Below are 22,465 nucleotides of genomic sequence, written 5' to 3' on the forward strand. Positions count from 1 at the left end.
GATGCTCTCCTTCCCAGAACCTAGCTATATGGTACAGGGGAAAGAGTCTTCTCCTGCAGAACTCCTGGGCTATGGAATGCTGTCCTGGGTGAGGTACATTTGGCCTCAACTTTTTGTTTTGCTAAGTTTTATTTTGCTAAGTTTTTAACTCCTGTTTGATTTTAATGATATTGTTTTTACACTTGTGCTTTATATTTTGCATTGTTGTTTTAAATTGCATCAAGTGCCTACAGAAGCAGAAAGATGAGGTATAAACTTACTAAAAAATTAAATAAAACAATCTGAGAACCCATTGGCTACAATGGGGGAATGATGCAAATGGCCATGTCACGTATGAGTATTAAATTAGGAGTAGGGGGAGGTGGAGATTGCTTTAGATTTTTCTTCTTATTATATTCTTATATAATTATATATAATTGTATTATATGTTTAATATATTATATTTTATTCTTACCATTTTAGAAAGTATGCTATAGTTGTGTATTTCCTATAAAAATGCTACAAAATAATTTTTTATGCAGTGGTAATTCAAGGGCACTGGAGTTTTAGCTTCCCACTCCACATATATGTTGCCACTTGATGAATACTCATCTCTAGTAGCTCAGCAATCCTGAATGGATCAAGCATCCTACATGTATGAGAGGAGTATATTAGTATACTACAAATATACTAAAACCTCTGGGTTTGCAATGGCAGCAAAACGTACCTTTAAATATATCTTTAAGGAATAGTAAAACATTCTTCCAAGATGTTTCCCCAGATTTTAAAAAAAGACTGTGTTAAGAAATGCAATTTTATACTATTCAGAAAAACAGAGATAGTAACTACCTGATCTCTGGTGTTGTGAAACAAAACCAGCAAGAGCTGGATTAATTTCAGCTTCATTGGGAAACATGCAAGTTGGGGGAAAAAATCCATGATTGCCAAATGGAAGCAATTTAAAATTGATGAGGAAATAAATGTTCATTTCAGAGCTTCCAAGCGGGCCATAAAGATCAACAGAGTAAAGAAAAACTGTTTGGCAGTGTCCCCTGAAGAAAATAGTTTTGCATCTATTTAGTGAAAACTTGGCAAAACAAATCCAATTTTAGTGGTTTCAAATTTCTTAGTGCACTCATACTGTAATTCTCGCTGACTGCATTGACATGATGGTTTCCATGGTTTGAGAGATACTGCATAATTCCAACATTTATTAAAATCAGTCAAAGCAAAACAGAGAGTTAGGTGTTTATTTTCTCCATAAACCTTTCCACCTTGGCTTTGGGTAACTATGAATATCTACCATTTTCATGATTTCAGAAATGAAAGTAGGATACACTTGTGAATCTGGCTGCTGTTCTCTCAAATACGAGGCCTAGGTCCTCTATCTTTTGTTGTGAAAGATAGCTACTTTAGCTACTATGTGCTTTAGTTCTCAGGTCCTCAAAGTGATGTCCAAAGGTGCCAGTGTGCCATTTGGTACTTCTTTTGGTGCCTACCAGTCTTCCTTTCTTACCCTTCTTTGACAATGGGGTCAGAAAATGCATTTTGCTGTAAACTGCTAAAAGACTTTTTGAAACATGAGGATTGGTATACAAATTTTTCAAATAAAGTAGATAAAAATAAAATATAGAAGCCACGAAAGATCAATAGAGTGAAAATAGTTGTGGTTCTCAGTACGATAAAGTTGCTAATGATTTTTGATGGATTAATGTAGTTGAAATTAGCTCTTTCAAAGTCTTGCTCCCTGTCATGGATTGACTTCTCCAGTGATAAACAAGAGCAACATTTACAAGCTATACCAATGCTCTACACAAATTAATATTTTTTATTCCCCTGGCAGTCCACAAATTCATCATAAAAAAAAACAAAAAAACTAAATGTATCCATGGGCCCATAGTCCATGAAAAATCTCCTTTTTTGCCCTCAGAGTCTCTTTTAGATTAACCTGTCAGGAGATTCATCTGTGAATGCCACACAATTCCTGAGTAAGGTCCCAAACTGCAGGAGTCAGAGAATAACTTGTCAGACAAGTGATACCCTGATGTGTTTAATTAGATATTTTTCCAACTGTGTAGGCAAACACAGGAGCTCTTCCAAACACCCAATATTCAGGCACAGCTGTAGATATTCATACATTCTCAAAGGAAACAAAGGGAAGGGCAAAAACAATGTCAATATGTTGGCATTATGTCTGACAGTTTGATTTTAGTCATGTTAGCCTATTGTCTGAGATTATCTCACTCTTAAGATATTGTGGCTGTTAAGAATTTGTACTGCACTGGTGTTGAGGGTTTCCATTGTGTTATTCTCTCTACAAACTAATGGCTTGAAGTCTTCCCTGGTCTGAAGAGCTTTCCATTTATTCTGAAGCCATCTTAACACACACCAGACGAAAGGGGGGGGGGGAGACTATAATAAAAATGCACATGTTTAAATAAATGGGCTCTTGAGTTTATTCAGATATTAACCAGACTGACATTGAGAAAAGATACAATACACAAACATAACAAGGACAGTGAAATACAAATGTTTCACCAGCCTAAATCCTCAGGCAGGTACAATGCCCTGTGCTGCACTCCTTGCTGAAATAGGGGTGGGGAGAAGATGGACTATGATAAACTGTTTTGTACTGAGGGTGGTGGTTGGGGGATAGGATGAGCTTGGAGATAGTCTTTTAAACAGCCCCTCCCATCATCTCTCTTTTATCTAGCATCCCACTGTATTGTTGAAAACAATGTTTCCACTTACAGTAACTTCACTTTTAGTTAAAGAGAAAGATGATTCACTTCAAAGTATCTCTATGAAAATACTTGGAATGATGACTGATGTTCAAGAAGCAAACACTTGTTATTCTCAGATAAATCTTTCTAACGGCACATACAAATACACACACACCACTAGCCATGCAGTTTCCCCAGACATAAGTGAAATGCTGAAGTAATAATGCCATTAAAATGCACAAAATGGAACAGATAATTCATCAGGGAGCTTGAGAATGACCATAAAAACTCTTTGAAATCTCTCCTGTGAGAAGAAAAATAAAGGAAAAGTTAGTATCATGGCATTCCAGTATAGAATTGGAAATCATGGAATTAGGACACAGAAAAAGGTCTCTTAAATCAAACCTTTTTCTATTCACACATTGACATTTCAGTCCCGCTCAGCTTGCATAATCCAGACCCTGTTAGAACCAGTAGAAGCTGGATATTACACTGAAATGTATTTGCAGGGCAACTCATGGTCCATATGCGTGGTGTATTAAGTTACCAGGGGTTCATAGCTAGGATGGGCACTAAATTGGCATGATAATTCTGCATTCTCAGAATCTGGTACTTTATTTCGGATGTGAATCCCAGGTTCATTCAAAGATACTTCTGTTAGTTATGTCATTTAGATCAGTCTTATTCATGCTTTTTCAAAAAATAAACCAAATAATCTGATTAAAGTACAGTAAAAGAGATATCTTACTGAGCATCAGAATGTCTCAAGATGGTTAGCAGAATTCTTTGTTTAAAGGATGCAATGATTAGACCTCTTCTTGATTACCTTTCTTTGGATCCTTTGAAGATGGTCAATTATAGGATCATCTCTAACCTTCCATGATTGGGTAAAGTGTTTGAGATCTTAAACCATTTTAAATTTGGTTCAGAGCAAGCTATGGGGTTAAGACTGCCTTTGTCAACCTGAGGAACAATTTTTGGAGATTGACAGACATAATATAATTTTGTTGGGTCATTTGATTTCCCAAAGGCTTTTGGTGCTTTTGATGATCATGATATCCTTCCAGATTATCTGGGAATAGAAGGCACAACTTTGAGGTGGTTCTGTTCCTACCTTTCAAATAAATTTCCAATGGGGCACTTGGAGACAGTTGTTCTTTGAAACAGGCACTATTGTACCATGTACCAAAGGGACACGGTGGCGCAGGGCTTAATGACGCTGGAGTTTGCCGGTCAGGAATGACCAGCACTCCAGCAGTTCGGGCCCGGCTCCACAAGACGGGGTGAGCTCCTGTCCCTTGTCCTAGCTCCTGCCCACCCAGCAGTTCGAAAGCTATTCCATCTGCGAGTAGATAAATGGGGACTCCTGTTTAGATGGGAGGAACCAGCGGTGCTGCACGGGGGAGCAAAATACTGGTGCTGACCGAACTCTGAATGCAACCGGCATGACCAACGATCGATGCGAGCGGTGAGAAAGATCTACGGAGGAGGAAAAAGCCCGAATGACCCCCTAGCGACCACTGCTGGTCACATAGTGTAATATATATAGCACTGTAGGATTTGTAATTGTAAGATTTGTCACTGCCACCCAGAGTTCCCCATTGGGGGGAGATGGGCAGAGAGTAAATTGAATGTATAAATAAATAAATAAATAAATAAATAAATAAATAAATAAATAACCCTCAGAACTCCATTCTGTCATCAGTGCTTTTCAGTATCTACATGAAACTGTTAAGCAAGATCATCAAGAGATTTGGAGCTGGGTGTTATAACTATGTTAATGACATCCAATCTATTTTAGTTCCATCTACAGGTTGTAACATGGCTTGTAGATGGTAATGGGCTGGATGAGGGATAGTAAATTGAGCTGAATCTGGATTGAGCTTGTGAATATAGTGGTACTCATTGTAAGGAGTCATAACTCCAGGGAAGCAACATATTTTCTAGTCCTAAATGGAGCTACATTTCCCAGGAGCAGTTATGCAGTGCATGGGTGATTCTGGATCTAAATTTCACCCTGTTTTCCCAGACAGAGGCAGTGGCCAGAACAATCTTTATCTGCTCTGGCTGATATGCACCCTTGGAAGAACCTTAAAAATGTGGTGCATTTCAGTTGTGACTACTGAGATGTACTTTGCATGGGACTGTCTTTGTATATAGTCCAGAAACTTTAGTAGTAATTCAATAGTAAGGCTGATTTGTAAAAGCACTCAAAGAGGCTATGTTATACCTGTGTTAAAACATTACATTGGCTGCCAATTAATACCTAGGTAAAATATTACCTTTATAATATTGAACTCAATTTACCTGAGATAACATCTATATTATTTCTCCTCATACTCTCATTGAAGTTGAGTAATCTGGGGAGGTTCACCTACAGCTGTCATGGGTTTGTTGAGCAGCAACTTGGGGATTAACTTTTTCTAAAGTTGTTGTGGGTCTCTGAAATTGAAGTTGAACTGAGAGAACTCAAAATTCTTACTGAGATTTTGAAAGACCTAAATGGCACATTTTTTAAAATAGGCTTTAAAATATTGAGAGTGCTATCTTAATTTTTAATGCTTAATTTTTATTAAGTCTGATTTTATTCTTAAAAAAACATGATGAGATTATAATAGTTAAATATTGTAAAATATAATAATAAAAAGCAAAATAAGCACTTGCTGTTTAATGTTATTAATCTATATGAATCAGTATTGGCTTGAGTATGCATGGGAGACAACAATGAAAGATTTTCTCTGAATCTTTTGGGATAATGATCAGTTAGATCTTAAGTATGGTCATCATACTTAACTGTCAATTGAAGATTTCTAAAGCAACTTTGAAGTGGAAGAAAAGGACAGCCTAAAAAACTATGTTTGGCACCACATGAAAAGACAACACAGATGGAAAAAAATGAGGCAGAGATAAATGGAGAAATAATATATGATCATTTCAAACTCTGGAGTTTGATTATTAATAAGGTAAAAAGATTGGGATGATCTAAACTGGGCCACAACAGCACCCCAAAGCCCTGGGCACAAAAGTGATCATCAAACTGTAATTTAATATGACAGAATATGTAGAGAGTAAAATTAACTACATTTATTTAATTAAAATATTTTCAATTAGAATGAAAAGGCAAACTAAAGTAAATCAAATTTAGTCCATGTTTTGGCATGAGCTAAATAGTATTCCACCTTCTGGAATAGTATCCGTGTCTTGAACTAATTTTCATATCCCTGACCTGGAGGGATCTCAGAAAAGTTGAGTTTTGAGTAGAAACACAAAGAAATGAGGGAGGAAGTTATATGGATGCAATGGGAGAGGCAATTCCTGGTATAAGATATAGAAAGATGGGGAGAGCTGGTCCATAGAACAGAATATTTTTAGATGGGTGGGGCTGTTGGACAAACAAAAGTCATAGGCAAGGAGATAAATGTACAGGATAAATGTACAGAAATATAAGGACAGACAAGGACTTAAGTCAAATAACTAGAACCTGATCCAGATGTGGACAGAAATCCACTAAATGGATGTAAGGAGTAGAGGCACAAAGTCAGAAATAAAGGGGAATAATTTTTGCAGCCAAGTGTTAGTTGGCTTTATATTTATATCCCTTACTTTATATATGTAAATAAATAAAGTATATTGCAAATAGAGAGAGGAAACAATGGAAGAGCAGAGAGAAGACAATTAAGACAAAATGATCAAAGTATAAATATGTCATTTTATAGAAGAGACAAAGTAAAACAGCACTCTCTTTGTAATACTGTATAAGAAAAATGGACTTTATTTGGTGATGGAGTTAATTTGGAGATTTGTGGTTTGTTAGCAAGCTGGATGGTGATATTTACCGTGGATAAGAAGAATGAATATATGAAGGCTTGGGAGACTTGGACATATTGATTTTGTGTGATAGGTTGTAGACATGTCAAAATAGGGCAAGGGATCCAGGATCGATAATGGAGAAAAGAATCCAGAACTAACAGATGGACTACATGTGAACCATGGCTTATTAATTAATAATCCTAGATATACACCAGTTCAATATGCCTCTCTTGATTTCACTGTGACTGTAGAGGGGCACCTCCTTCTGGCAAGGAGGGAGGTCATAGAAGTTTAACATGACACAAATATTGCACAGATTACAGGAGAACAGCTGGCAAAAGAAGTGTTTTATGACCACATTAATGTTTAAGAAGAAAGTGATTCATTTGATAGCAGCTTTGCTAAAATTAAGTCAGAGTGAGGATTGAAGCCATTACATATTCTTTGATGAAGAATGCATTGATTCATACTTTTGGTTAATATTTCTGCTGTATTTCCCAATCTTGTCTGTGTGCTATATCCATGTGAGCTCACTATGCTTCAGTGTTTGTTTTCTCTTTGTTGTTCCATTGTGACTTTTAATATACTTGGGAGTGCTTCCTTAGCAGTATTACCTGCATCCCAAATCTCAAAAGCAGAGGCATATGTAGATACATAAAAGTTCTCAGTTTATACATACAGTTGTGCAACTTCCCATTTGGCTGTATCTTCCTACTGATAACAGAGAAAAATAATTTGGTTAGCCTTTTAATATAAATCTATCCAATTTGGCATTTTCAACCCACAGATTCTCATTTTTAAGTTATCCACAAAAATATGCAGTTATCCAAATTTTCATTGTATTTTCCAATTAAAACATATATTATTGTAAAATTTTGCAAAATAAGAATATATATTCATAATAATCAATGTACATTATATTAGGGGAAACTGCTTGCAAACATCCATCTTAGACAAAATTAGGAACAAAAATACTTATTTTAGAAAAATAGCCATCTATAATTATCCAACAGGAGTCTGAATGATATCTACACATACTAAAAAGAACTTCCTGTGTAGAACAGCACTCAGTAGTCACAGTTAAGCAAGTATTCACTCCTAGTTCAGAAAGAAAGATATAGTATTAGTGGAAATTGTACCAAATAATCACTCTGCTTCAACTTTACCCAGTTCATTAAAGGGCTGAGGCAAAGCCAAAGTAGAGCACATGGAAGTTGAAACAATCTCCAAATCCACCTGGGTGGACAAGGGACTTTATTTGATTGTTGGGTGGATGTACCTTTCCTCCTCCTCCTCCTTCTCCTATTAAATGGCCCCTGTTTTACAAGACCTTTTGGAGTCAGATGGCAATTGTTCAACTGAAAAAGGCAAAGAAAGGCCATATATAGTACAGCAGTACACCTGGGGTGAGAGAAGAAAAGAGACAGTCAGTTATACACCAGCAAAGTAAACTTTCTCCAAATAGACTCCAGATTTTGGGTGCTCCCTGGAAAAGAGGCAAAAAAATATGTCTCTTTCCTAGAAAGTGGTGTCTTCATGGCCCCTATTCATCTTGGCATTCATGAAAATGGGCTTCCACGTGTAATGGTAATCTAAATGCTTTTCCTGTTGACATCCAGAAGACTCACTGAACTCCCTGCGTGAATTTTTTGTTGACTGTGTCCTATGGGTGCATGTTGGTGTTCCTGAAAGTGGAAACCTGACCCAAGCAATAGATATTGAAACAGATTTTAAAACTATAATGGAAAAGGAGATATATTTACAGGAAATATATTAAAGGGATAGGCTAAGCCTAGCACCTAGCTGATTATATCCTACTGACAGCATGTGATCTGTGTATGTGCGTGGACCTGAGAAAAAAGGCAGAGGGAAGACGAACAGCAGGCAGAGTGACAGACAAAGAAAGGACACATAACATCCTTAACTTTCTACCTACTTCCCCTTCTCCTGTGGTCGGTAGGTCATGAGTTGCTGAAGAGTCAATGCCATTGATTTCATACTTCCAACAGACTGTGCAAGGTACTGCATGTGTCAGAACTGGATCTGGACTAAAAATGAGAACTCTCCTTCCTGTCCAGCTTGACTCCTGGTGACCTCATGGACACACCCAATACAAATATCATCTTTATCTACATTTATGTATCTGTACAGAAACTCATACACATATGAATGGTTTCTTTCCTCATATTGCCACCTACTTTAAAATTGAATACACTGAAGTAAGTAATATGGAGATGTTTTTAAACTTTAAAAAAAAAACCCAAATGTTTCTTTTCTGATTTTTTGTTTATGAACCAAACCCATCTAGAGAATGATGTTACAGCCTTCTATACAATATGCTGTTTTAATTCCCATTTGCACTGAGGAAGCAAATAGTGCTTAAAATCTAATTTCTTCAGCAGTTTCCTTGCATTTGGACATTTAAAATAAGTTAGTACAGTTTTTACAGTGCACAAAGGGAACTTGAATCAAAAGCACTGTCATAAGCCAAGAAGAAAAGGAAACAATTAAGTTAGCTTGAGGTGGGAGAAGCTGCTGCTCTTGCGTTGGTTTCTTAACTAGAACATTTTAAAAAATGATTATAGTTTTCTACATTACAGAGTCTAATAGGTACAAGGAAAATCTAAACAGTGGAATAAACCATTTTTCAAATAAATAGCTCCGTGAGTCACAATCTTAGGATGCTACAGAAAAACTCCTGATGGATTCATTCCTGATAAATTATTATAGTTTCTTCTTTATCACTTTGTTTTATTACCTTTAATATTTTAGTCCTATGGCCTAGTCAGGCAAAATAATCTAATTGTGATCAGAGCACAAAGGAGGCTGTGGCTCTGAGGCTGATCCATATAAAAACGTTGGATCATGAAAGGGCAGCTTGCTACCAGTGGAGTCGTGACATTGGACAGCAAATTCTAGAAATAGGCCAGAAGAGAAGGAAGATAACTCTAGAAAGGCATGATCAGTTCTAGAGCCTGGTAGACAGCAGTTTAAACAAAGGCATTAGTATGATCTGGAAAATTGGTGTAAATGCTTTAAGGAGCAGCTGTTGGGTGTGTCACATAGATGAGGGCAAGTTTCTCAAAAGTGCTGCAGTTTTGTCCAGTAAGGAACTGGATGCTTGAATTAAGGATAACACAAATATACCCAGGATGACAGGAACCATGTGGGATACATAAGCTTTTATTCTTCCTTCTCTTTCAACTATGGTTTGATTTTGTATATGTGACCATTGCCCTCTACAGGGACTTTAAATGTACGCAACCCTAACATGTAAGGAGGGGGCTTGGAGATGAATATTCTAGTTCCCTCCCCTCTCCCCCAGTGTATAAAGAGCAACCGTCTATAGCAGAGTCACTTGTATGAACCAGATTGATAAAGGTTTTGGAGACCTTGCAGGCAGCTGCAAACTATGTGGCCATGATTGAAGAGATCTGCTACCTTTTCAGAGTGTAGGAAGGCTGTAAAAAAAATAAGAAAATTTCCATTCTAATATATGTGGGGATATATTAGTTCTAAGTAGTTCAGTGGCTGGAATTCTTGTAACCCTCATTCCTTTCATCTCAAAAAATCTAACTGAAAAGAACTCCAAAGATGTTGTTTGGAAAAGAATCACTTTCAGTTTTAAGCAGGTGCCAAAGAGCCTGACAATATTCCATACTATTTAGATCTCTTTAAAATCTGGATTTTAAATCTTTGGGTAAGAACCTCTTCCAAGAGGCAACACTTTTGCTGCAAGTAGTTGATCTTTATGATCAAGAGGTTATGCACTTTTAGATGGGGATGTCACTAGTGCTCTCTTCCTTGCCCTGCAAATGGCATATAGAGATTTCATGTATTTTAAAGTATCCTATTATAAATCTACTGAGCTATCAAGTCCCATCCCTATTCTCATGTCCATTCACCCCCTTTATCTTCTGGGCCATGTCCTATAAAAGTAAAAGAGCAATTTTCATTTCTCAAAATAAAATTTGAATAAGTATGGGGTCAGGGGAGGACAAGACACTAGCGTTTGCTGGTAGCCCACACATTCATTATATAATACAGGAAGTATTTAAAATGTAGGCTTACATTACTTATTCTGTGTGTACAGGAGTCCCTAGAACAGTACTTTGAAGAAAAGAAGCCCTGTCCATTAAAGGATAAACAAGATAAGAAGAACAGGCTGTGTCCATCTCAGCACCGGCCTGGAAATTTAAATGAGCTACATTTTTCAGTTTGAAAAATCCATTCTGTGTCAGGGGGCATGGAGACAGAGGGAAGAGTGAAAAATCAAATTGTCACCAAATACTGGGATCTAAAGTCTATGCTAAAGTCAGTCCAATATCAATAACATTCATGTATGATTTTAATTTATGGAATTAAAAAAAAAACTTTAGGAAAAGTAACACAAGAACAGGTGTTTCAGATGCTCAGGTTATATTTAGGTTATATACTACCAAGCAGTTTTGGAACTACTGACCTATCTGAAGTTATTTAAGAAACATCACAATCTCATCCTGTTGGCTGAGTGTCCCTAAATAAGTTGGCTGAATCCAGTAGTTAAAAATTTGGCAAATTTTACTCTGTTTAGAATACAGGCCAAAGAGATTCAAATGACTCTTAAAAAAAAAACATTTTAAGCCAAGGTCCTCAGCAATGCTGGATTTAAACTGCTCCATTCATTGTGACCCTCAACCCCTCCCACCTTCCAAAAATTAGGGACCGTCTAGACACTAAAAGGCTGTCTATTCCTGAACTGAACACATGACATTATATTTAATAGGGGTGCCAACTGGGTATAGTCAAAGCCCAGATTACAAGCCATGGGAGCTAATTTGGATAAGTCTCCTGTTTACCTGGATCAGTCTAAACCCACTCTTTTTTGATTCTGGAAATCCATGAAATTCCATTTCTGATCTGCTTGTTCAGAGCTATCTTAGCAAACATTTATGTAAAATTTATGTAAAAATAAATAAAACATTTATGTAAAATGGTATAGTATGGAAGGCAGAAAAAGGTATTAGATTCTGTTATCAATGTTTTCCGTCTTCATATCAGAATAAGGGCTGATCTGCATCTTCTGTTTGCCCCAGCACAAGAGTGGGTGACCTACTTTTTGTGAGGACAAGAACAGATATTATCCTCCCAGTCAGCTGGGAAAGCAACCTCCACCTGAGTTTTTTTGATCCGCATCAAAAGTAGTGTTTTTCTCCCCTCCATTGGTAGAAGCAGGGCAGTCCTGTCCATCTGCTGCTCAACATTCCTCTTACACATACACTTCCATTCCAACTGGCTGGTGTGCGCTCTGGTGGCTACACCCCCAGTTTCCACCTTCTGTCTTTGGCGGCCATGTTATACAGTGGTACCTCTAGTTACGAACTTAATCTGTTCCGTGACTCTGGTTGCAACTCAAGTTGGTTGCAACTCGAGGTAAATTTTCTCATAAGGTTCAATGTAAATATGGTTAATCTGTTCCGCCCTCCGAATTTGGTCGCACCACGAGGCAAATTTCCCCATAAGGTTCAATGTAAATACGGCTAAACAGTTCTGAAACATATGCATTTTATTTTTAAACCTCAAAAACCTTCCAAATACCACAAAAACCTTCCAAACGCCACAAACACACCAAAAACCTCACCGAACGTCTCCTTGCTACCGTGATCTCGCCCACAGGAAGCCGCGACCGCGTGGCAGCAGGGAAAATGGCCGCGGATCCGGTTCGTAACTCGAGGCGGAGTTCGCAAGTAGAGGTAAATTTTTGGGGCCGGAGCTGGTTGTATCTTGAAAAATTCATAAGGAGAGGTGTTCGTAACTAGTGGTACCACTGTATTTCACTGCTGAGCTGCCTGCCATGAAAAGTTTTTTTATTGGGTGTAGTCAGTAGCAGAATATTCAATTCAAAATTCAAATGCTGTGATGAGTCTATACCTACAACGATCAGAATCGTGCAAGCCATGATATTCCCTGTGACACTCTATGGAAGTGAAAGTTGGACTTTAAAGAAGCAGGATAGGAAGAGTATTGACGCCTTTGAATTTGGTCTTGGAGAAGACTCCTTGAGAATACCTTGGGCAGCCAAGAAAACAAACTGATAGATCATTGAAGAAATCAACCCAGAGTTCTCACTCAAGGCACAAATGACCAGGCTCAAATGATCCTACTTCAGACACATTATGCAAAGACCCAGTTCTCTGGAGAAGGCTCTAATGCTGGGAAAGGTGGAAGGAAAGAGATGAAGAGAACAACCAATAGCAAGATGAATGGACTGAGTTACACTGGCGATGAGTGCACCATTGTGGGATTTGAAAGAACAGATTATGGATAGATTGTTATGGAGATTGTCTATGGTCACTAGAAGTCAAAAACAACTTGATGGAACATAATCAATCAATCAGAAGCAGAATGGTAAATTGTTGGCATTTTGTTCCTTTTTTAACAGGTTCAGCAGATGTTTGCTTTGTTTCTTTTAACTGGGTGAATTTGACCACCGTTCCGCTAAGCTCCCCCTTCTAGAAGAACCACAAATCTTACTTACTTACTTTATTTCCAATCCTCAAAAATCATGCCCACAAAAGAGAAAACAATTGGTGCTTGCTTTTATTGTAGGGGCTGGGAGGGGAAATGAAGCAAGAGAATCCACTGGTTGATGGATTGTTAACTACAATCTGGACAGACACTAGGTCATCCCTGGGGCCAAAGGGAAGGAAGGGGTTGCAATCCAGAAAGGGATTTTTTAAGCCGACTTCATTTCCAGCTGGTTTACCCACAGGAGACAAATAACTGAAAGCGGAAAAGCCCTAACTCTTGCCCAAGTCTTGGGGATTAAGTAATTGCGTATGTGTGTGTTGGGGGAGGGGGTAGAGAGATCTTTAGTTCTAACATTTGCTGCATCTCAGTGTCACACAATCTCATCCTGAGAGGTTGTGTGGCCTGTTTTACAAACTGCAAAAGCTACCTGACAGTGCCCAGTGATGGATTTGTTTTATTTATTTAAAATTTTGAGTTAATCCCTTAAACTTTTGCCTCAGTTCCTGACAATCACTTCCACAGGAACTCTTGATCAGTCCTTCTCTCAGACTTAAAGATTTCCAATGTGTCTGTCTGAAATTTGGCATAGGTATTTTCTGCAATAAGGTTACTATTGTTGCATTTTAGCCTTAAAACTACAAACTGATAGAGCTTTTTATTGAAAAATATTAAAAGTATGGCACTCAAAGAATCCTGCACTAATTTCTCTGAAATTTGGTGTGCTTTATCACCACATCCTGTTCCAGCTTTTCCACACAATTTATTCCTTTCTTTCTGAAAACAAAGTATTATAGCCATCTGTGTTTTTCCTACATTAGTCTGTGGAAGAAAGGCCAAACTTCACTCTGGATCTTGGAATCAAGCTATATTGGGCTACCTTTGAAGTGACCCAAATAACATCAGGCAATTTCCAAATCTCCAAATCAATTCAGATAACCAAGATTTTACACACCAATAAAAACCATAATTTACAGCAAAAAAACAGCCCTAGTCAACCAGAGATTTTCTTTGGCTCCTTCCAGCTTCTTGGCAATAAATATAGAGACAGTGGCTATTTACGTTTTTACTTTGGGTGATCTGTGTCCTGATGCAGTTAATACTCTAAGAAAATTAGGCAATTTATTCTGTGGTGGCTTGGATGACAGCAGGGCTGGACTTCATGAAAAAGAATCTCTTTCCCGAAACTCTACCCTCTGGGCAAAAGCTTAGTAAAAAGTGGTTTACATTTGCAGAAGCCAGGTTAATGCTTCTTGAGCAAGGTGCATTCTTCTATGTGCTTGAAAAATTTATCACTAATTCCATCTATTTATCCAACTCTAATTTTCTAGTTTAAAGACGTCTTTAGTGACAGATTACACATTTTTGTTAGACAATCTCAAATAACATTTGAGTTATTTAAGAACCCTCAGGTGGCTATCATGTGGATCTGTTCTTTGTTAGTTTTTAATTCCCTAATAATATTAGCCCCCTCAAGTCATGCTGTGCTGCCTCATCAAGGGGAGGAGGGTTGTACCTGGAAGGGATGAGAAAGGGCATTGGGAGTATTTGCCAAGAATATATAATCCCAGCAGGGTAATCTGAATTGTAAAGGTCATCCCAGCTACCCAGCTAAAGGAAGTAAGCCCTTATGTCGGGCATTAGTGATATAGGAAGATGCTAGAGGTGGATGACCACTTTAATGACAATGCCAAAGGCATTATTTCATGTGGCATAGGAGAAAGCAAGAGTGTTTTACCAAGAAAATCACATGGATTGACAATATAAAGTAATTGACAATATAGTGCTGGAAGATAGGCTTCCCAGGTCAGATGGCAGTCAACATGCTACTGAGGAAGAGCTGAGGATCTTTCTGGGTACTAGTGGTGTTTATGACATTGCTAGATTAAAGTCTTTGGAACATCTAGTTGCTGATAGTGCCATACAAGATTTTAAAAAATCTAAAGCTGCAAAGATAGAATTACAGTAGGAACATGGAACATAAGAAAACATGAACACAGGAAAGCACAATACCGTGATGGATGAAATCAAACGATTACAAATTGACATCTTAGGCATCAGTGAATTGAGATGGACTGGAATTGGACACTTTCAGTCAGAAGATCACACAGTTTATTACTCAGGACATGAAAAACAAGGAATGGCATTGCTTTTATGGTTAGGAAGGGTACAGCAAGAAGTACTTGGCTACAATGCAGTCAGTGACCAAATAATATTGATTAGACTTCATGAACAGCCCTTAAATATGATGATCATTGAACTTTATGCTCCAACCAGCGATGCAGAAGAAGAGGATGTTGATAAGTTCAATTTGAAATTGACAGAACATGCAAGCAACACGAGCTGCTTGTGACTGGAGACTGGAATGCCAAAGTTGGAAATATTAAGGAGGAAAACATAGTTGGACTACATGGCCTAGTAAACAGAAATGAAGCAGAATAACTTATCAATTTCCACCACCCAATGGTTTCTTCATTACTAACACAGTCTTCCAACAACCAAAATGATGCCTATATACATGGATATTATCAGATGTAGTATACAGAAATTAAATTGACTATATTATTGATACAAGGAGGTGAAGAGCTCAGTTATAACTGCAAAGACATGGCCAGGGACTAACTGCAGAACAGATCATAAATTGCTCATGTGCAAGTTGTAAGCCAAAGCTAAAACAGAAGAACAAAGCCAACCAGTTTCCATCATATGATTGTGAGTATATATCCACAATTTTCAAGAAGAACATCAGGAATTTACTTGAAGTCCTTAACCTTATTGATGGGTTAAGGAACCAGAGGAACTGTAGAATGAATCAAATAAGTTGTTAAGAATGAATGTGAAAAGAGACTGCTGAAGACTAAGAACAGAAGAAAGAAAACAATGTCAGAACAAATAGTGGAAACTACTGAGAAGAGAAGCCAAGAAAGACAAAGACCTCAGAAAGGAACTCAACAAAGAATTTCAGAGAACATAGAATGAAAGAATCCATAATTCTCACCAGATGTACAAATGACCAAGGTCAAATTATCATATTTTGGGACATTATGCAAATTTATCTCTACAGAAATCTATAATGGTAAGAAAGGTGGAAGGAGAGAGAAGAAGAGGATGACCAGCAGGAAGATGGAATGTATACAATTAAAGAAATGATGATACACCATTGGAAAACCTGAAGGACCAGGTTGGGCACATATCATCCTGGAGAAGATGTATCTATCAGCCAATCAAATTTGGTGGCACCTAATCAATCAATCAATCAATCAATCAATCAATCAACCAATAACTGTGGATGGGTAAAATTTCAAGTTGCTATTGTTCTTATCACACTTTTGGAGGGAGTGTTACTTTTTCTGTTTTCTAGGCAACAATGGCTTCCTCAAATGAAGAGATATGAAGTTACAGTTCTCAAACCAATTTTGACTCTGGCATTTACCAGTCATTAATTTCAGCATCCTAGCAGATTCAGAAAAGGTTAAAGACTTGAAATCACTGGAAAATGTCAACACTATGAATTCCTTCTTCAAAGTTATCTCTGTATTCACCTTGGATATTATCTCCTTTTTGGAAGTTTGCAAATATAAATATGCATTTTATTCAAATTTTTAGATTTAATTTATTGTGTTTCAAGTTACTTAATTACAATTACAAGCTACAGTTAGTACAATCATTGGGTTTTTCATTTTTGGTTGTAGTGAGATTGCACATAGCTCCTCAGGTTGGAATCTCATATTTTTAATATTGCTTTTTGCAATCATCCCTTTGTACAGTACTTGTCAGATTACAATCACTTTTCAGTACAATTTCAACTGACCAAGTATTCCAACTGCAAGTATTTTATTAGTACATTTTTCCTCAGATTGGGGAACTAGTGTGGGCAGTGAGGCTCTATATTCAAATTTGCAGCATTCCTGCCTGAGTATGGAGAATTGTGATCACTGCTCAATAAAATAATGCATATTTATATGACATGCTTCAATGCCTGGCATCTCTGGAATCTACTGGAGAATGAGAAGAGTCTCTCTGGAGAACTTGGGCAGGTAGAACCAGTCAAAACAGATTCGTCCTTCCCAACTGGTCTCCTCCAGATGTGATGGAAATTCAAATGCCTAATCCAAATACACTTTTTTGTCCATATATTTCAAAATTTATAAAATATTGCAAGAACTCTCAATACTCCTTTAATTATAGTGGAGCATTACTCAAAATGTATTTAAAATGAAATACTTTCTCCCATTGAAATCAATTGGATTTAAAATTAGCATGCACACATCTTGGGCACCAAATTAATGTAAAGCTTGCTTTGTGCCACTCCTGAATTCTAGCACTTTGTTGAAATTCTTATCTTAATCTGTTTTATTCTGAGATATGGCTTAATTTCTTTGGCACTATGCATATGGTGTCATGTATAATCATTTAGGACCTCCAGGCAGAGCTGAACCTTAACAATCAATCTTATTTTATTTTATTTCTTTTAATATCCTTCACCAGTACACAGAACATGGTTGCTATAAAACATCTGTAGCAAATTTAGACTGTTTCTTTGTATCCATTTGTGCAATGAGACTCACAGGAATTTTCTTCTTGTTTGTGGTTGTCACTTATATATTTATTTGAAAATATTAAAAGGTCCATAACAGTTATCCTTTAACCACATCAGTTTGAAACAAACTGAAATGCTGGTATTTCCATTTTACTAATGGGAAACTGGAGCCAAGAGATAGTGATTTGCATCAGTGTGAAATTAAAAGGAAGCTCGAATAGAACTTACTATTTGGCAACTGTAGATGAAAGCATAACCTTAATTATTTTGAAAGACCAACTAAAATATGATATAACTCAGTGGCTGAATTCACATGCTAAGCAATGGTTAGTTTAGCTTTGGTTTTGCATGTGTGAACCTTTAGAAATTACCTTATTCATGAATGCAGGCTTATGAATTGGCATGATGTGTGATCATCTCATTGTGATTTGTTCAATGATTAAACAAAGCATATTTTAGTTGACATATAAATTCAGTTCCTTAGCCTTTTCAGAAAGGTTTCATGCCTTATATCAAACTAAATATATCCCATCAACCACAATTTTTTGTTTTTCAGGGGCTTTATTTTCTTTCTATTCCCAACTTTTTGTTTTGTTTTATTTTGAAGCCCAGCTAAGTAACAGAGCCTTGGATGATCTCCAAGTATGAATGTGGGGTAGCATTTAGTCACTAGTTATGCAGACATGTCTTATAGCAGCCTTCTTTAGCCTATTGGTTGTGCTGACTAGGACTTCTGGGAACTGAAGTCCAACACATCTAAAGGAATCATGTTGGAGAAGTGTGATCTATTTCCTCTCTGCAGACCCATTTTCTTGATCCTGGCCTCATCCAGAATCCATTTTTCTTTCTCCCACAGTTTACTTTGGTGTTTTCTGACCTTGACCACTTCATATTTTACTCCCAGAATTCTCAGAAGTGGCCATCCTGGATCAGGAATTCTGGGAACTGAGATCTATTTCTGGTGTTGTTAACACTTGAAAACACTGTCTACATTTCAACTCTTTCTCTAGATATCTAAAATAGGCTAAAACATAACTGGCAGTGAAATCTATAGTTACAGTACCTTTATGTCTGAGTTGTTTAACTATGGTTTATTGGAAAAAGATATAGTGGCTAGATTCATACAACACATTAAACCGGTTTCATACAAGTCACATTATGGCCTAGGATATTTGTGAACCAGGTCCAAGCATAGGAGAAGCAGATTTATGGTGCAAGATGTTATATCCCATTCCTTTTTTGTTTTCTAAAAATATATCTTAGTTTACTTACAAGGCTAAGCAAAGAGGTCCAACTTCCATGTCTTCCTTCTTGTTCTTCTAACAGTACTCCAGAGCCTAATATTTTGAAGAATCCTTTGTAACTCCAACTTGATTTTTTTTCACCTGTAGCTACCTCATCCCTGAATTCCCAGCTTCAGCAGCTCCAGCATCTTCAGCAGCTCCAGCAGCAGCAGCAGCAACAGCAGCAGCAGAGCCAAGCTAGCCAGCAAGCACAGGGCCAAGCCAGTCAGCCCCAGCAGCAACCACCACAGCCACAACTGCCTCAACAGCAACAGCCCCCTCCACCTCCGCCACCACAACAGCCACAGCCACAGCCTCAGAATCAGAATCAGAATCAGAACCAGCCGCCTGCAGCTCAGCAAACTTCAGGCTCCCCTCAGAAAGCCAACCAGTCTCCAGGGCATGGTCTTCCCTCTCCTCTTACATCCTCAAACCCCCTCCAGGTAAGTGGCAGACAACCTGCTTGTGTTCTCCATCTTCTGTTTGACAACCTTCTCCACCACTGTTTATCTGGTCTGTCTCTTATTTCAATGGTTTCCCCCAGTTTTCAGTCAGTATGGCCTGATTTTGTTTTGCATAATGTAAGCATTATGGTCAGCATGTTATGGCCAAACCTCTGGATTACTCATTTTTTCTTAAATGAGTGACTGATATGACATCTCTTATTTCATCATCTTTGGCATTTCCAGAGATTTAAGATGTGTATTTGCCTCCTGTGCGCACATACATATCTTCATATTTTACTTCACAATAGGCTTTGGACTCAGATGTCTCATCCCAGCACATTCAACATTTTGAAGATGGGATGGTGGTGGTGGTTCCCTACTGCAGATGGGATGTGGAACTGGAGAAAGCAAAGGAGAGCTATCGTCAGCCCAGGAACTCCTGGCTTTCATTCATCTGTTTCATGTTTAAACTGTCCTTCCTTCAGAGGGCCAAGAGTGGAAATTATGACTTCCTTCCCACCCCATTCCAGTTTTATCTTCCCAATGGTCTTATGTAGATTGTTATAATAAATGAAGTGATAGGTTAAACAGCACACAGTAGCTATGGATTTGACAAAGAGTTTAGGAACAGGGTTTTTTCCCCTTCAAGCTTGCTCCATATAATCTTAAGAGTCCCTGCTGTCCATCACCATCTAGATAATTTACATTTTCCCTAAGCTCAAAATATACGTTGGAAGAAGGGAGACCCATTCCTTTCTTAAAGAACATTCAAACTGGTATTTATCAATTACATCAAGTGCTTCGTCTCTTATTTGGACCAGATATATAAATACTACATTCCTATTTGTACCTGCTTGAAAAATGAAGTAACACACTAAAGGAGAAAACAAAATACCACCAGCTCTCAGAACTACAGTAATATTCAAGAGTAAACCTAGAGAATAGTAGCGATTAGCAGTTTCAATATTTTTTTTGCCTGGAAAAGTTGGGGGGAAAAGTAACCAGTGGAAAACCCTAACCCACTTTTTGCCAAATGCCTCTTTTTTATGTTCCTAACGAATGAATCCAACATTATGAATCATAGTCAAAAAGCCAGACAAGCTGGGAAAATATATTCCCTAAAACAGGGATAGCTAACAGGACAGTTGTGGCTGTGGTGGTTTTTACCTTCAAAAATGCTTGACTACAATTCCCAGAATTCCTAACCATTGGATGGGAGGGGCACTAAATACTCACAGATGCCTCTAATTCATTTAATATATCATTTGAACTGCAGATATTTTATGTAAGTTTAGTTGTAAATGTTGTGGATCTAGTGTACATGTTAATTGCTTGACTGATTATTCCTTGGCCCCACGTAAACATTCTGATTAAACCACAGGTTCCAGAAGTCTTTGGTGACATACCACTGATACACATTTGTAGCACAGATAAATCCTTTGAAAGGAAAGGTGTTTCCAAAGAAAACAGTAATTTTCACATTAGGTGGGGAAAGGAAGAAAGTACAATCTAAAAATTCAAGGAAGGGCTAGCAAGGTAGAAATGCTGGTCAACCAGTCCCTTACTTAGATTGTCAGCTTTTTCATTGGTTCCTTTCATTGTCTCTTTAATAATAAATTATCCATTGGCAATGATTATGTCAATGTCATGACAAGTTTTACCAGCTGATTTCTACGTGTCACATAGTACAAAAACAAGCCAAACTGTTTACTTCCTGGCCAGTTGACAAGCCTAGATGTATTCCTTTGATAAAAGAGGGCTTGGAAAATCTCATTCATACATACAGAATTTTGCAGGGAGTGGATTTTGTCATGCAGCTGCACTATTCAAATATTTGCCACCAACAGTGAATGCCTATATGGGTCAAGCTTCAGGGATAAAGAAGGTAGCTTGGAATCTGATCATGGAGAAAGAAATTTTGAAGTAGGCTGGGTAAGGTCAAAATTAAGTGGTTAGCAAACAGTTTTAGACCTTGGACTACTGAGACTGCCTTTTGGTAAGTTTGCTCACTTCCTTCTTGCATGTTAGTATATTTAGATCTGAACAATTATTATAGAAATCACAAAATTTTCCATCTTCCTCTTAAGAAAGTTAATTTTCTTAACACTGCCCCCAGGAATGCAGATAACATGAAGCTATTTAATAAGCATAAATTTTTTTTCCTGCAGGACATCAGTGGCTGGGGTTCATCTAGTTCAATATTATACCGCCCCCCAAAAAATCCCCTTCTCACCTCTATGGGTGGTATGTGTCTTCCTCAGTCTTGGGTCCTCTACCACAGGCCTGGGAGTCTGAGGGTTCTGCACAGTATCTTAGCTATTCCTAGCACTGCACTCTTCTGTACAGAGAGATTTGATGTTGTTCCTGGGATCTGTTGGAGCCACTCTCCCAGCTTAGGAGTCACAGCCCCAAGTGCTCCTACCACCACTGGGACCACTGGGACCTTTACTTTCCACATCCTCTCAATTTCTTCCTTCAGGCCCTATATATGCACACACACATACACACACATACATACACACACATTTAAGGCACCAGGCAGTAACTGGGAGATTGTGAGTTCTAGTCCTGACTTAGGCATGAAGCCAACTAGTGACCTTGGGCCAGTCACTCTAAGCCCTTGGAAGATGCCAATGGCAAACCACTTCTAAAATCTTGCCAAGAAAACTTCAGGGGCTAGTCCAGACAGGAGTCAACATTGATTTGAAACAATAATAATAATAATAATAATAATAATAATAATAATAATAATAATGCACTATGTCGATGTGGTTGTGGGGCTTGCATGCTCCGAGGAGGATGAGAAATATGCCAGAGGTTCAACCATACTGGACAGGTCTCATCAGAGGAGCCAGGCAAAGAGTCTCTCTCCCATAAACAATAGGATGAGACAAAATTTACAAAAACCTATACTGGATTGGGCATCGCCCAGGTCAACAAGAACCACTCTATGTGTTCTAGTTCCTGGACATCTGGTGACAAGTTCCTGGATATCTGGTGACAAGGACTCAGGTCTGTTGGCTGAGCAACCAGGACCAGCAGCTGCAGGACTACTGGAAGAAAAGTTGTTTAACTATCACATATGTATGAAGATTGAAAACAAAGAAATAATGATCTGCTATTACAAATCAAGTCCAACGAGAAGAGGATACCTCAAAAGAATGCCCCAGTTCTGGA

General features: G+C 37.9%; 1 protein-coding gene across 1 annotated transcript in view; it reads left to right on the forward strand.

Moving 5' to 3' along the window:
* The window catches only part of POU6F2 (POU class 6 homeobox 2), a 302,481-nt gene that overhangs the window by 182,363 nt on the left and 97,653 nt on the right, over positions 1–22,465 (forward strand). The window contains exon 5 of the mRNA XM_088149999.1: positions 18,951–19,285. Within this exon, the coding sequence (XP_088006125.1) occupies positions 18,951–19,285 (335 nt within the window). The remainder of the gene's footprint in view (positions 1–18,950; positions 19,286–22,465) is intronic.

Source organism: Python bivittatus, unplaced genomic scaffold (assembly GCF_059951505.1).
Source record: "Python bivittatus isolate LINGU-HERP-01145 unplaced genomic scaffold, Pbiv_v1 ctg000610_np1212, whole genome shotgun sequence".
NCBI classification, from domain to species: Eukaryota; Metazoa; Chordata; class Lepidosauria; order Squamata; family Pythonidae; genus Python; species Python bivittatus.